The 16257-nt window shown below is 49.0% G+C and overlaps 1 protein-coding gene across 1 annotated transcript in view; it reads right to left on the bottom strand.

The window, feature by feature from the left end:
• Window positions 1-3643: 3643 nt before the first annotated feature.
• The window catches only part of NDUFS6 (NADH:ubiquinone oxidoreductase subunit S6), a 32293-nt gene continuing 19679 nt past the window's right edge, over window positions 3644-16257 (bottom strand). The window contains exon 4 of the mRNA XM_056862792.1: window positions 3644-3724. Coding sequence (XP_056718770.1) covers window positions 3656-3724 — 69 coding nt within the window. The 3' untranslated portion in view covers window positions 3644-3655. The remainder of the gene's footprint in view (window positions 3725-16257) is intronic.

Here is a 16257-nt window from a genome sequence, read left to right as displayed (position 1 = left end):
ACCACTCTTCTTTTAAACATAATTGATAGCATTTGCTGAGATGCTTGGGGGGTGGGGGGGGTATGGACCACAGTGGGTTTCTTTTAGCTTGCAGAATCTGGTTCATGGCAGGATTTGGTCACCCACTTCTTGCTCAATTTAACTGTGGTGCTGACAGGTAAGAACTGAGCAATGCTGTACATAACCAGCATGCCATTTCAGTGAAGGCCAGCCACTTTGCACTTGGCAAGTTCACATGGGTAACTTCTTAATCATCAGCATCCTGTTTAAATCAGGCCTTTAAGAACTCAGAACTGAAGATCATGGATGTTATTCCATCTGTAAAATACAATTTGTCCCAGTGGCATGCAAAATAGGGACAGGGTGGTTTAACCAGGTATTTTAACAAGGAGCCTCATGGGGCAGAGTGGTAAGCTGCAGTTCTGCAGTCAAAAGCTCTGCTCACAACCTGAGTTCGATCCCCACAGAAGTCAGTTTCAGGTAGCTGGGTCAAGGTTGACTGAGCCTTCCATCCTTCCAAGGTGGGTAAAATGAGCACCCAGCTTGCTGGGGGTGAAGTGCAGACGATTGAAGAAGGCAATGGCAAACCACCCTGTAAACATAAGTCTGCCTAGTAAACTTCGGGATGTGATGTCATCCCATGGGCCAGGAATGACCCAGTGCTTGCCTTTATTATATTTACCTTAATTATATTTTACCTTTATTATAACAGCAAGGCTGTCAAAGATAGGACATTTTGGAGGACACTGATTCATAGGGTCGCCATGAGTCGGAAGCGACTTGACGGTACTTAACACACACACATTTTATAGGAACCCTCACCTGAATAGCCCAGGCTACCCTGATCTTGTCAGATCTCAGAAGCCAAACAGGGTTGACCCTGGCAAGTATTTGCATGGGAGACCTTTAAGGAATACCAGGATCGTGACATGGAGGCAGGCAATGGCAAACCACCTCTAAATGTCTCTTGCCTTGAAAACCCCACCAGGGGTTGCTGTAAGTCAGATGTGACTTGACAGCAACCAAAAAAATTATAGGAACAAAATGTGTGTTTTTCAAATACATATTTTCTCGTTGAAGGATTAAATACCTACTTTCTTCCTTGCACATCTACCAATGCAAATTGAGGCTGCACAAACCTACTATTTGCTCATATAAAGGTAAGAAGGGTTTGGCTTTTCCATATGTTATTTTCTCAACCAAGCTAACCCTTACTGATGACATCATCCAAACATCTTGCTGGGCAGGAGGTTAACTCTTCCTACTCTAATAAAGAAGTTGCAGGTAGCTTCCTTATTAGCAACAAAATTCAAAGCCAAAATCCCAATACCTTTTATTAGGGTCAACCCAAATGACTCACAAAAGTGAGTGTGGAACTCCCGATGTGGTGATGGCTGCCAACTTGGAAGGCTTTAAGAGGGGAGGGGACATGTTCATGGGGGAAAGAGGTATTCATGGCTACTAGTTAAAATGGATACTAGTCATGATGCATACCTATTCTCGCCAGGATCAGAGGAGCATGCCTGTTATCTTAGGTGCTGTGGAACACAGGCAGGACGGTGCTGCTGCGGTCGTCTTGTTTGGGGGCTTCCTAGAGGCACCTGGTTGGCCACTGTGTGGACAGACTGCTGGACTTGATGGGCCTGGGTCTGATCCAGCATGGCTTTTTTATGTTAACTCTTTACCAGGCTAGATGATATTAAAAAGGAGGGAGGGAGGGATGTGTTTCAGGACACGATCTTGTGGCCTTCTCTTGCCTCCATCCCTTGTGAAGTACTATCAGGAACACATCTTTAAAACGGTGCTGGTGTTGGGCGCCACCCCAGCGCTTTGGGAAGAAGCATTCCATCGACTTTGACACGGAGACATTTTTGATCAACTACTGAGTTGGGTATTTGCAATGGGGTGCTTCCATTCTGGGGAAAAGGTTTCAATTAGGATCCCTATTGCGATTTACCAATCTTGCTAATCCAAACCAATTGTTGTTATAAAATTTATTCAACTGAACAAAGGATATTACACATCATTGGTGCTATTTCCTCACCCCCTAGCCATTTCTCACTTAATAAACAAAATCAAGTTTTTTCAGGCAACACAAACAGCAAGAAGGCAAGCTGAACATGAGCTGCTTGAGTTCCTAAATTCCACGTATGCTGTGCAACTGAGGCAACTTTACGGGCATTCCTTTTGGTCCAGCAGTATAAGATTAGGATAAATCCTTCTGTTACATCTTGGAGAGCAGGGGAGATTAAGTAAAGTATTCCAAGAATAATAACACCGTTAAATATTTTAGGTCACCTACAGCTCAAAAGCCCTGCCCTGGTTAGACCAGGCTAGCCCGATCTGGTCGGATCTCGGAAGCTAAGCAGGATCAGCCCTGGCATTTGGATGGGAGACCACCAAGGAAGTCCAGGGTCATTACACAGACCATCTCTGAAAGTCTATTGCCATGAAACCCCTACAAGGTCACCATAAATCAGCTGTGACTTGGCCGCTAAAAAAAGCAAAAACACGCAGAAGAGGGTGAATTTCCAGCAACTCTTCAACGGGAAGGGTATCCTTAATGTGTATTTTAATAAGGTAAATCAGCAGTAAACCACAATACAGTGTTTAAAAAAAAATCTGCACAACATGTACTAGTGTGGGGGCTTTTAAGCTGTTCCTGGAAATGCTGTGGGGTCTCCGGAAACTCCTCCACTATTCCAGTAAGATGACAAGACACAAACTTCCTTACAAAACAATAAAAGGAATTTTGGGGAACATTCTGGTCTTCTGTGACAATTTTGTGGGCACCCTAGAATGCACCTCAAAACCTTCTATGCTGTGCAGGATTGTGGTGATGAGTTAGCTGGGGTTCCTTAGCAGAAAAATACATGAACTGGCAATAGTTTACTCCATGCAAAGCAGGATTCTGAAGTATAAGCTAAAGTTTAGAATTCCAACTGTAGTAAACAAACTCCAACTCACCCTGAGTTTGGGCGCTATGGCAAAGTGGAGCTTGATTGAACCAGGAAAGTTTTCCCATCAAGCTCTGTGCACAAAGGGAGGAACAAGGGGAGTTTACAAGCACAGCAAAAGCAAGCTGCATTCAAGCCCAAGGTTCTGAAGTGTGACATCAGTCTCAGCTGGACACAATGAACAGCACCACAGGGCTCAACATGACTTCTTGGTCCCTTTAACTGCCAAAGTTCTCAAGTTATCCTTATGTGTCAAGGTCTGACAGGCAGCTGTCAGACCTTGTTCTGACAGCGTGGTGTAGTGGTTAACAGCGGTGGTTTGGAGTGGTGGACTCGTTTGTTTCCCCATTCCTACACATGAAGCCAGCGGGGTGGCCTTGGGCTAGTTACAGCTCTCTGAGCCCCACCTACCTCACAGGGTGTCTGTTGTGGGGAGGGGAAGGGAAGGTGATTGTAAGCCGGTTTGATTCTTCTTTAAGTGGTAGAGAAAGCCAGCATATAAAAACCAACTCTTCTTCTCTAGAAGACAGTGCAGACATTATTCCATGCTAGGCCAAGGACTCTTCAGCAACTACAGAAACTCCCTACTGGGGGATATGATAGGATTAAATACATAACACTTAGAATGGCTTTTTAAATATATATATTTGACAGCATAACACAAATGCAGACAGCTTTGTAGTCACAAGAAGATAATTTCAGTGATGGTGTTTCTGCTTAAACTGAAGTCCACAATAGCCACATGTTCCCGTTTTTGTGTCTTTGTCCTGCAAAAGGGAAGGAAAAAATATTTACATAAAGAAATATTTCCCACTATCTTTAGTGCGACTTCTTTTCAGTATATAAAACAATGACAGCCAGCATGGTGTAATGGTTAATGTGTTGGACTAGGACTTGGGAAGCCCAGGTTCAACTCCCCACTTGCCCCATGGGAGCTTGCTGGGTGACCCTGAGCCAGTCACACACACTCAGCCCTGACCCTGGCTAGGATTTGGATTGATAACCTCCAAGGAACACCAGAGTCATGACGGGGAGGCAGGCAATGGCAAACCACCTCTGAACTTCTCTTGCCTCGACAACCCTACCACATTGCCATAAGTCAGCTGTGACTGGATGGTTAAAAAAAATGAAACAACCCCACTTACATACAAAAATATAGATCTGTTCAGCATGATAACCTGCCACTTGGTCCTGCCCATGTTTATGCAAAAGTAAGCACACTCTGGTGCACCTCACTTCCAAGAGTTCTCCTAAACAAACTGAACAACGTCACAAACCTCACTGAACACATGAAAGTTTCTTCTGAGTACACTGGGACATGATCAGGCTACACAACTGGATTTTGTGTGTGGTTTTCCTATCCCATTTGTTCAGAATATAGATAGATACTTTCCATCTTTGCACAATACAGGGATACGTTTTTCTCCCTCTCCCATAATACTAGAATACGGGGTCATCTGCTAAAGCTGGAGAGTGAGAGATTCAAAACAGATAAAAGGAAATATTTTTTCACACAACGCATAGTTAAATTGTGGAATTCCCTGCCCCAGGATGTGGTGATGGCTGCCAGCTTGGAGGGCTTTAAGAGGGGAGTGGACATATTCATGTAGGAGAGGGGTATTCATGGCTATTAGTTAGAATGGATACTGGTCATACTGCATACCTATTCTCTCTAGTATCAGAGGAGCATGTCTATTATTTTGGGTGCGGTGGAACACAGGCAGGATGGTGCTGCTGCAGTCGTCTTGTTTGTGGCTTCCTAGAGGTACCTGGTTGGCCACTATGTGAACAGACTGCTGGACGTGATGGGCCTTGGTCTGATCCAGCAGGGCCTTTATGTTCTTAATACCAGGATGCTCGATGCAACAGGAACTTCCTCCCCTTGACTATCAGAGGACTGCTGTAATAACGTCCTTTCAATGAAGAATGAGCAAGAACTCCCCAATCTATAAAAAAGGGGGAAGCCCACCTTTTTTTGAAAATGCACACAAAGGAATGATTCAGCTTTATGGAGATTCCCATTAAAAAATAATTTGACTGTCTCTACCAAAGTGAGCTGAGCCAACTGAGAATTTTAGTAGGGCTAATCTGACCGCTCTCATCTCCAGTAGATTGATGTGGAGTTTGGTCTCGGATGGAGACCAACGGCCTTGGGTTATGTGTTTGTCAAGGGTGGCTCCCCATCACTCTAGGCTGGCGTCTGTAAATAGCTGTAAGGGGTCGTAGTGAATGTACTGGCTGGCCTTCTGAAGGTTTGACCTGCGAGCCAACCAATGTAACCCCTGTTTTGTCTTCTGGGTAATATGGATAGGTCTGTCTCTCTTTTTGGCTATGTCCTTTTGAAAGGGTCGTAAAAGCCACTGGAGTGGTCTCGAATGGAACCGAGCCCACAGCACCACCGCAATACAGGAGATTATGAGTCCTAGGAGCCTCGCTAGTCGCATTAGGCAGGCCAATTTTGATCTGATTATGGAAGATGTTAAGGTAACAATTTTGCAAATTCGTTCAGGAAGTAATGAGAGGGAATTTGTCTGGGAATCTATCCGAACCCCCAAGTGGATCAGGGAGCGAGGAGGAGTCAAAGAACTCTTTTTGAAATTGACTATGTAGCCATGCTCTTGGAGCACCTGTACTACTGTTGTAGTATGCTGAATGGACTGATGTTTGGATTGGGCACAGATCAGGATGTCGTCCAGGTACAGGTGTACCTGGATCCCTTCCTGTCTGAGGGCCGCTATGACCGCGACAAGAATCTTCGTGAAGTCTCTCGGAGCGGAAGCCAGACCAAAAGGGAGAGCCCTGAACTGGAAATGCTGTTGGCCAATTGCAAAACGTAGGAAGCATTTGTGGTGCGGATGAATGGGTACATGTAGGTAGGTGTAAGCTCCTGACCCAAAGAACCAGAAATCACCACAGAGACACTTAGAATCCAAGCAGATGGCTTTTACTGGTCAAATAGGCAATACAGTGCTTATAGAGTAAGATGTCAGCTATGGGTGCTTTGCTAGCTAGTTGGCAATATAAAGCATGGTAACGGCGAGAGATTACAAAGCATAAACATCAGACACACTTTCCCAGGAGAGCGTTCCCAGGCTTAGGAATGTGGCGTCGTCCTTGAGATCAGGACGGTTCAGCCAGGAGACAGAAGCAACACTGGAACTGAGATAACGGCCTGACATCCTGCTCCCCTTAAGGCCCCCTCCCATCCTGTAAGGGGGCTGGTCTGTCTGGATAGGCGATGTGAAAGGCGTTGACGAGTTTGGGGGCGGAGACGTCTCGCGCACGTACCCATTCGTCATAGGCAGGGGGGAAGTGTTTCCAGCGGACTAAGTATTGTAAACTTCCATGGTGAACGCGGGAGTTCAGGATTTTGGAAACCTCAAAATGTTCCTCCCCCCCCCCCACCATCAGAGGCTGCTCAGGAGGCGGCTCTGGATGCCATTGCGGAGATGCAATATGGGGCTTTAGGAGGCTGATGTGGAAAACAGGATGCACTCGCCTCAGGGTTTTGGGGAGAGACAGTTCCACCGTGACTGGATTTATGATGCGAACGATGGGGAAAGGACCAATGTACTTAGCGTCAAGTTTATGGCACGGACGGGTGGAACGCAGATTTTTAGTGGACAAGTACACCAGTTTACCCACTTGTAGATCCCCCCCGGGGGAACGATGCTTGTCGGCCTGCGCTTTGTATTTGCGTTTGGCTCGGTCAAGGTTGCTAACCAGCCAAGGCCATGTGGTACGGAGGGTGTGTGCCCAAGAGTCAATGTCGGCATCCCCCCCCCTCTTCTAGATCACCAATTGGGGTGGCAGGACCGAAGTCCTGTCCGTACACTGCATAAAAGGGGCTGAAACCTGTGGATTGATGTACAGCATTATTTTAGGCATATTCTGCAAAAGGTAACAGTTCTACCCAGTCATCCTGGTGGTAGTTAACATAACAGCGCAAATAGCATTCAAGTACAGCATTGACACGTTCAGTCTGGCCATCCGTTTGGGGATGGTATGCACTAGACAATCCCTGTTCCACCCCCACTAACTTGAGAAAGGCTTTCCAAAACTTAGCAACGAAGCTACTTCCGCGGTCGCAGATTATCTTGCGCGGAAACGAATGTAGTCTAAAGACATGTGACACGAAGAGGCGGGCCAACTTCTGAGCAGAGGGGATCCCTGCGCATGGAACCAAATGTATTTGTTTAGAAAATAAGTCAGTGATAACCCATAATACAGTTTTTCCCCCACTGAGAGGGAGATCAGTCATAAAGTCCATAGCAATAACTTCCCAGGGTCGGCTGGGTATTTCAAGTGGTTGCAATAGTCCCGGGGGCTTGCCTTGAGATCATTTGACTGCGGCGCAAACAGGACAGCTGCGAATACACGAGTCAATATCAGAACGCATTCCCTCCCACCAAAATTGTCTGCGCAATAGGTGAAGAATTTTCAGGAACCCAAAGTGTCCGGCTGTTTTTACTCCATGGGCTAAGTGTAAAACGTCTTTTCGGAGCGCTTTGGGCACATACAATTTTGAGTCTTTGTACCAAGAGCCCCCTTGTTCGATTACATTAGGGGGTAGGGTTTGGGCTGAGCGTTCCAGAAGGCATTGTTCTCGAAGGGACCTTAAGAAGGGTTCGGAGATGGGGATCCCCCCTTGGTCATAGTGGTTTCAGGAGTTGTTACAGGGACTGAAGAGGGGGAAGTGCTTATGTGCGGTGGCGCGCAGGCTGCAGGCGGCTGGGTGATCGGTGGAGGAGCGGGAGTGCCGGCTGTTGTAAGTTTCCAGGCAGGCTGGGCAGCCGGCAGGGCTGGAGGAGCGGGTGCGCCGGTTATTGTGTGCTGCCGCTGGGGCAGCGTTTGGGAACGAGTTTGTACAGCTAGTCCAGGTAGGGCTTCCCTTTGCGCGGGGGTAAATAAAGAGTTTGTAGGTCGATCAAGTTTCGCCGGGTATTGTGGCAACCGGGAGAGAGCGTCTGCGAGAACGTTTTGTTTCCCCGGAACGTGTTTCAGGACGAAACGAAACTGAGCAAAGAATTCCGCCCAACGCTGTTGTTTTGCTGACAATTTATGAGACCCCGTGAGGGCAGCTAGATTTTTGTGATCGGTCCAAACTTCAAAGGGGACTTTAGACCCTTCCAGAAATTGTCGCCATAAAGTTAGTGCATGGTGAACGGCTGATGCCTCTTTCTCCCATATGGGCCAGTTCAATTGGGAGTGCGCAAACTTCTTTGAGAAGTAAGCGCAAGGGTGAAGGAGACCATCCGGACCTTTTTGGAGGAGAGCCCCCCCCATAGCCACGTCGGAGGCATCGACTTGCACAATGAACATCTGATTCGGGTCTGGGTGCCGTAGTACGGGTTCTGAAGTGAAGAGGCGTTTGAGAGCGACAAAGGCGGCTTGGCATTGAGCGGTCCACAATATCTTAGCGGAGGGTAAAGTAGTTGAGCTTTCTTTACCTTTGGTTTTCAGTAGGTCGGTGATGGGTAGCGCCACTTGGGCGAAGTTAGGGATGAACCCACGATAGAAATTTGCAAAACCCAGAAATTGTTGCACTTGCTTGCGATTGGTGGGTGGAGTCCAATCGAGGACGGATTGGACTTTGGTAGGGTCCATGCTAAGGCCATGGTGGGAGATTATGTATCCTAAAAACGTTATTTTGCTTTGATGAAATTCACATTTGGCTAACTTTGCAAAGAGTTGGTGATTGCGCAGGCGCTGCAGAACTTCTCGGACCAGATTTACATGCTCGTCCATGGTTTTTGAATAAATAAGGATGTCATCCAGATAAACCACTACTCCGCGGTATAGCAAATCGTGGAGGATTTCGTTGATTAGTTGCATGAAGACCCCCGGGGCCCCTTTTAATCCGAAAGGCATCACGAGGAATTCAAACATTCCAAAACAGCTAGAGAAGGCAGTGAGGGGTTCGTCCCCCTAGCGGATACGAATTCGGTAGTAGGCTTCTACCAAGTCTAGCTTGGAGAATATACGACCTTCCTGTAATTGTCCCAAAATATCTGATATTAGTGGTATAGGATAGGCGTTGGCTTGAGTAACTGCATTGAGTTTTCTGAAGTCAATGCATAGGCGAAGGTCGCCCTCCTTTTTTCGGACAAAAAACATGGGTGCTGAGTTTGGGGCATTCGATGGGCGAATGAATCCTCTGGCAAGGTTTTTGTCTAAAAAGTCTCGTAGAACAGTGCGCTCGGAAGCGCTCATAGGGTAGATTTTACTTTTGGCCAGTGTGCAATCCTTGACTACTTCAATTGCACAGTCAGTGGCCCGGTGGGGGGGTAAGGCATCACATTCTTTAATGTTGAAGACATCCGCAAAGTCTCGATATGCATCAGGTAGGATCGGGGGTGTTGGGATCTCGGAGGCTAATGCTGAAGCGGGTGGATGTAGCAGCGCAACTCGCTGTCGATGCTGGTCGCATTTGGGGTTGGCAAAGGAGATAGTGTTCGTCTCCCAGTCGATACTGGGACAATGTCCTTTGATCCAGTTAATTCCCAGGACTACTTCGAACTGGATAGGGGCTATGGTGAAGTCTATCTGCTCCCAATGGGAGCTATTCCCATTGCGACCCCTATGGTGCGGCAATCAACTGGACCCCCCTGGAAATGGCTCCCGTCCATTTGGGCAAATTGGACGGGGGCTGGTAAAGCCTCGGACTCTACTTTGAGTGCGGCAAACGTGGCTTCGTTTATGAGAGTGCGACTGCAACCGGAGTCAATAAGCGCCTTTACTGGTAGTTGGGGACCACCTTCATGGTATTGTAATATTGCGTCCACATAAACGGTGGTTTCCACTTCTTTTATTTTAGTGGGAGCATTCGGCTTAGCAGGAGAATCTGCAGGGGTCTGTGGAGACGCTCCACTCACCACAGACCGAAGCCGTTTTTTGACAAATCAAGGGGGGATTCCAGGTTCAAAGCTGAAGAATTCCATGGGTTCTCTTCGTCCGAAGAGGGAAAGATGTCCCCCAATGGGGGACTTGTAATCCGAGACCCGGCGGGGTCATCCATGGCAGGCAGGGTGGCTGAGTCTCCGGCGTGAAGTGCAGAGGGTGTGGGTCTTCCCGGTGCTGTGCTGCGGGTGGCCGCGGTACCTCTGCGTAGGGGTCGTCCTCTGGCTCGAGTCATCGTGTTGGGACGAAAGATTTCAGGGCGGTATGGGCAGGCTGCTGCAAAGTGGCCCATTTCCCCGCAAGTGAGGCAGGCGCCCCTTTGAAATCGGGTATCACGATCCTGGGGCGGACGTGTGGGTTTTCGAGGGACAGGAGGCGGCTGGCTTGCCCCTCTAGGCTGGGATTTTGGGACGCTTTTCTCCTTGTGTTTTTGACGGACAAGGGAAATAAAGCGCCGGCGGCTTTCCACTTCCTCGGCCAATAGTATCCAATCCTCAAGGGTTTCGGGGTCACCCCTCATGTACGACCAGTTCAGAATATCAGGGTGTAAGGCTTCCCTGAAGTGGTGAACAAGGGTGGCTTCGGGCCAGCCCACAATTTTACTTGCCAGTCTCTGAAACTCATCGGCAAACTCTCGAACAGGAGTAGAGCCCTGCCTTAATTGTAACAGTTCCGCTTTGGCTCGTTCTCCCAAAAAGGGATCCTCAAACCTCCTCCGTAGAGCAGTCATGAAATTGTTGAGGGAACGAATAGAGCGGGATCGGGTGTCGAACTGGAGAACCATCCAGTCGGCTGCTTTACCTGTCAAAAGGGAAGCTACATAGCGCACCCGGCTATCCTCTGTAGGGAAAAACTGTCCCTGTTCTCGCATATAACTGTCCACTTGATGCAAGAAACAGGGTAGGGTTTCGAGAGATCCATCGTACGTAGTTTTCAACTTGAGTTGTTTCCAAGGACCGGGCATCGGATGTCCCGGTACCACGGGTGGGCCGGGTGGAGGTAAAACGGGACCTCCGGGGGGGGGGGTAGAGGTGGGGCAGGCACATTAGCGGGTGGCTGAATTGGCGCCCCCTGCCCCGGTATTGGAACGGGCTGTGCCTGGGCTAACAGGGCTTGTTGTAATTGTCTGTTGTCCTGGAGCATACGTTCCATTAACTCTTGGAGCTGATCGACTCGACCGGAGAGCTCTCGATTCTGGGCTCGTAAGAGGTGAACATCTTCTCCTGGCCCCCCGGTACGATGAGGTTTACTTGTACGAAAACTCGTGGCCCATTGAGAACTGTCTCCATATAGATCCTCTTCCTCAGACTCACCGGAGTCTTGGCGTCGATCCGCAAGGCGGCGTGCGCGTTGGGTTGTGCGCGACGGGGCAAATACCGGGGAGAAAGACAGTCCCAACGGATGGTCGCTCCTCATAGTGCCTTTGGGGCGGCTGCCCGTCCGCGCCCGATCCGCAGCCAATTGTAACTCCTTGTCCCTTGCGGCTTGAGCCTCGGCTGCCGCCTGAGCCGCTTCTGCGGCTGCCTTATCAGCGAGGACCTTTTCGTTTTCAAGTCTCAGGGCTGCAGCTGCAGTAACATGGGGTAAAAGTTCCGTTTCCAGGATAGCAAGAATAGGATCTGATTCCCCGCCCAGCAATGGTTGTATACGAACAGCAATAGCAGGTGCATCGGGCCCAAACGTCGACGCCAAACGCTGGGCCAAGGTAGCTACCGGGGTATCCTTTGTACAATCCACAAAGAGGAGAGCTGTGTGAACAGCAATCCGTTTGGCTTCGGCTTGACAGTCGGCCGCATTGGGTATCAGGGAAAAACCTTCCGGTGCAGGCCCTGCCATGGCACCTATATCCAGGGTAACAGTGCGCGTTAGAGCCGTAGACGGGAGAGTCTCCCGGGCAATAAGTTTGTCCAATAATCCGGTCAGTACTTGTAAGTCCTCGGTTGCTGATCGGGCATCATCCAGTAGTCGATCAAGAGGTTTCCAAAATCCTGAACTCCCGCGTTCACCATGGAAGTTTACAATACTTAGTCCGCTGGAAACACTTCCCCCCTGCCTATGACGAATGGGTACGTGCGCGAGACAGTTAAATCTACTGCCGTCATGTGAGTGTTTGGTCATAGTGATTCTACGATAGAGCGTAGCGTTTCCATCCTGAAATGTTTTCGTGTCATCCTCCTGTTTACGTACTTGAGGTCCAAGATGGCCCTCCAGTATCCATTTTTCTTGGGGATGGTGAAAAAGATGGAGTAGACCCCTTGGTGTATCTCGTGAATGGGAACCTGCTCTATGGCCCTGAGTGTTCTGGCTTGCTTCTCCCTCTTGAGGGATGTAGGGGAAAGAATAAAACAGTCTCGTGGTTGGAAGGTAAACTCCAGAAGGTAACCCTCTGATATAATTCTGGAGACCAGCTGTCCGGGTTGGAGGCCAACCACCTGTTCTTGAAAAACTGAAGCCTCCCTGCAATCCCTGTGAGTTTGACGTCACTGGGCATTGGATTTTGTGAACTTGTCAACCTTGTCAGCTCTGTTGTTGTTCTGGGGCCTTTGAACCTACCGCCTCTTCGAAAGGGTCGAAAATGGTTATTCCAGGATCCTCTCTTGTACTCAGGACTGACCCTGGGAAAGGTCCGAAAGGAACAAAAGGGCTGGTAACTGAAGGATCTCTGTTCCTTGCGCAACTGCCTAGGCATGACCCGTTTTTTATCCTTCGTTTCTATCAGGATTTTTTCCAACTTGGCTCTGAAGTCCGCTGGCCAAGCTCTTAGCCAAAGGGCCCGTCTCAATGATGTGACAGAGGCCATGGAACGGGCGGTGAAAGAGATGGAGTCTAAAGAGGCATCAGCCATTAGACTAACCGCGCTTAGAACTCTCTCTAAACCTCCAACCACTCTGTGGTTGTCGTCTGGGACCAACTGAATGAGTTTCTTGACCCATAAAAATGAGGCCCTTGCGAAAATGGACATCATTGCATTGCCTTGAATTGCTAGGGCCGAGGCCTCATGGGCCTTCCTGGCCAGGGAGTCTGACTTCCTGTCTAATTGGTCACGTAAGGCTCCCCCTCCATCCTCTGGAACCAGACCTGGATTTTGTAGGTCTGCCACTGGGGCGTCCACGAGTGGCACCTTGAGCATGGACATGGCATGAGCTGCCAGGGAGTAAAGTTTTTTAATCATAGGAGGCACTTGTTTCGTGGATGAGGGATTCTCCCACTCCTCCCTGACTGTTCTAGAAAACAGGTCGGGAAAGGGAACTAGGTTGCTGGATGCCTTCTTTCTCGGAAAGCACTCTTTAACCCCTTGTTTTAACTTGGGTGTGGCTTCCTCTGAGGAATCAACCTCTTCATTTAATTCCAGGGCCAAGATAGCCTTAGCTAGCAACACCTGATAATCTTCCCCATTAAATAGCCTGGTGGGCTGTTCATCCGATTGGGAAGACTCGTCTCCGGAGTCGAACTCTCCTTCCTCTCACTCTTGATCTGAATCTACAGACAGAGAGGATTCCAGTTGGCTAGTCTGAGTCTCAATGCCCTTAGATTTCAATGCAGCTTTAGTTGGCCACTGAGCTGAAGTAGAAGCCTGTGGCTGCACTTGGAATGGGGCCTGATTCGGACCGGGCTCTCCCTCCCTGCTACTTAGGGAATGCGAAAACGAAGTGGAGGGAAACCCAAAGGGACCCGCCCAAGGAAAGGGGGGGAATCCTACATTGCCTTTGCAGGGCATAATTTACTAAACGTCTGCCTCCTGCTGGGAAAAATGGCGAACTCCCGCCTCTTCTGAAAGGGGGGGGGGTACATTACCAACTCCAAGCAGGGAGGTATCAGCCGCTGGAAACGCGAGGGCAGCCGCGGGTGCGCTCACGGAGGTTGCAGAATAGGCGGGGGATCTCTTCCCGGCTTTCGTTTTATGGCCGGTTGTTTTAGAGCCGCGTCTCTTTTTGCCGGCTCCTGGTTTTGCCGTTGCGGTTTTTCGCGCCTTTTTAGGCGCCGACTGCCGCGGCTCTGTCTCCGCACTCTCCAGCGCGTCCTCTAAAGCAGCGCTCCCTAAGGGCTCGCTATTGCGGCCATTGGGAGAATCGGGAACGTGTCGGGCTGTTTGCACAAGCCCGAGTCGGTAGTCTTCCACCGACAGCAGATCGTCCTCCCGGGTGATAAAGGCGTCCACCATTTTAGATCCTCCCCTGGGCCTCTCACCACCCACTCAGAAAAAGAAATACCCCAAAGGAAAGGTTGGGGGGGGGGGAGCGTAGAGGAATGGAGATAGAGAATGATAGAAATAGGATAAAGATAAACACAGATAAAATAGAGAAGGGACTAAATAGCTACCCTATATTAACTAAAGCACGGAGCTGTGCCAAGATCCTGCTTCCCCTTAAGAAGGCAGGAGGAAACTGGGCTTCTACAGGCTATTTTCCCGCTAGGAAGACAGGAAGTTAGATTTTAGTCCTGCCTTCCCTGGATGGGACAAGGAAAATAACCCATTGCTCAAGAAGCCTGAAGCCTCAGAGGAGAAAGGGGGAAGCCCACCTTTTTTTGAAAATGCACACAAAGGAATGATTCTGCTTTATGAAGGTTCCCATTAAAAAAATAATTTGACTGTCTCTACTAAAGTGAGCTGAGCCAACTATATAAGCAGCTACTGTTTTCAAGCACAGTTATAACAATTGCCTTTTACTAGCCTTACAGACACTTCTCTCAGTTTCATATTTTTTATCAAGTTGCTTCGCCTGCTCTTTGCCCATTATGAGGAAAGCAATTAAACCATACAAAACTGTCAAGACCTCAGATCAGTAGGATGTTTCCCTTCTTCCATGCTAGCCGGCTAACAAGTCATAAGCTATTAAAGCAATTTACTCAACACATTCCATCAAAAGATTCAAATTTTTGGTGAGCAGCTCTAACAAGCAATAATTAAACGGAAAGAATGAGAGCTGAGATTGATATTAATGCAGGTTGGTTGATATAATATGAAGAAGCTTTTGACCAAATACAAGAGAAGGAAGTAAACACAGGCAGCCCATTCCTGGGGGTGGGTGGGGAAGCTCCTTTGGAGTCTGCGTGACCCCCACAGATCAAGGATTAAGGTGGCACCTACGTCGGCGCAGAGGCAAACATTTGGGCGCCACCAGCCCCCACCACCAGCGCAACCCGTGCCAGTGTGTGTGTGTGGGGGGGGGAGGGGTTCCCCAGGAGTTGAGCTGCCTTTGGGCAGCTTCCACAGCCCTTTTACCCTGGGAATGCCCCCTTGAGTGGCAGCGTGGCTGCGCTACCTTTTTTGGTGGCGTAGCCTCGCTGTTTTCAATGGGGCGATTCCCCCTTTTTAATTTTTTTTAAATGCTTTTTTAACCTCCCCAGCAGCCAGGAAGCCTCTGAGGAGGCAGCGCAGCTCTGCCGCTCCTGACCGCCATGGATCTGTCCCCCCCTTCAGGACTGCGCTCACATTTTCCTCTCTCTAAAACACCACCTAAGGCCGTGTTGGTGAACCTATGGCACGCGTGCCGCAGCCAGCACGCTGAGCCCTCTCTGTGGGCACGTGCGGACCCCTCGCATCTGCCTAGGGCTGTGCCGTGTTGCCGTGGTGAGGGCGCTGAGGGCGATGCTCCTTCTCCCCAAGCCCATGCTCCCCAAGCCTGCGCTGGCGCCCTCCCTCTGTCGGGGCCCCACCCCGTCTTCAGTTTGGTCTGGGAGGCTGTGGCCAAGCACCTTGCCATGCCCCCCTCTCAGCTGAGCTGCGGGGCAGCTCAGCTGTTTGTCGGGGGTCCCCGCGTCTTCAGTTTGGACCAGGAGGCTGTGGCCAAGCACCTTGCCACGCCCCCCCTCTCAGCTGAGCTGCTATTTTAGTAACAGATTTTTACAGTTCCGTACGATGGAGACAACCTTGCCACCCCCCCCCACCCTGTTTGTTAGGGGCCCTGCCCATCTAAAGCATTTAGAAAATTCTACAACATTTGCAGACAATCCTACAAGCCATCAGGAAATCTACATGGAATTTTCTAGCATTGTAGCAGCTGCAAAGGTGAATTTTAGTAACAGATTTTTACAGTTCTGTAAGATGGAGACAACCCTGTGTTTTCTTACTTCTCCAGATAAAGCCAAATTTGAAGAACTTGATCTTTCCTGCCTACACTGGTTAGATTTAGAACATCTGGAAATGGAGCTAATAGAATTTCAAGAAAGCTCTATCTGGAAAAATAAATTCTATGACCTGCGTGAAACACTTGAGAAGATAGAAGGGATGCCAAAGGCAGCACAGTTAGTTCTGAAAATGAAATCCTTAAAGTGTGGAATTCTCTGCCAAATAATTTTAAGTCAATGAAAGCACTTGGGATAGCTTTCCTTACTTTGTTTGGATCATCTTATGCTTGTGAGCAGCTGTTTTCAGCTTTGAATTATATCAAATCTGACA

This window comes from Euleptes europaea, chromosome 17 (genome assembly GCF_029931775.1).
Source record: "Euleptes europaea isolate rEulEur1 chromosome 17, rEulEur1.hap1, whole genome shotgun sequence".
Taxonomy (NCBI): domain Eukaryota; kingdom Metazoa; phylum Chordata; class Lepidosauria; order Squamata; family Sphaerodactylidae; genus Euleptes; species Euleptes europaea.
The sequence above is the reverse complement of the archived record's forward strand: the minus strand, read 5'-3'. Positions and strand labels throughout refer to the sequence as shown.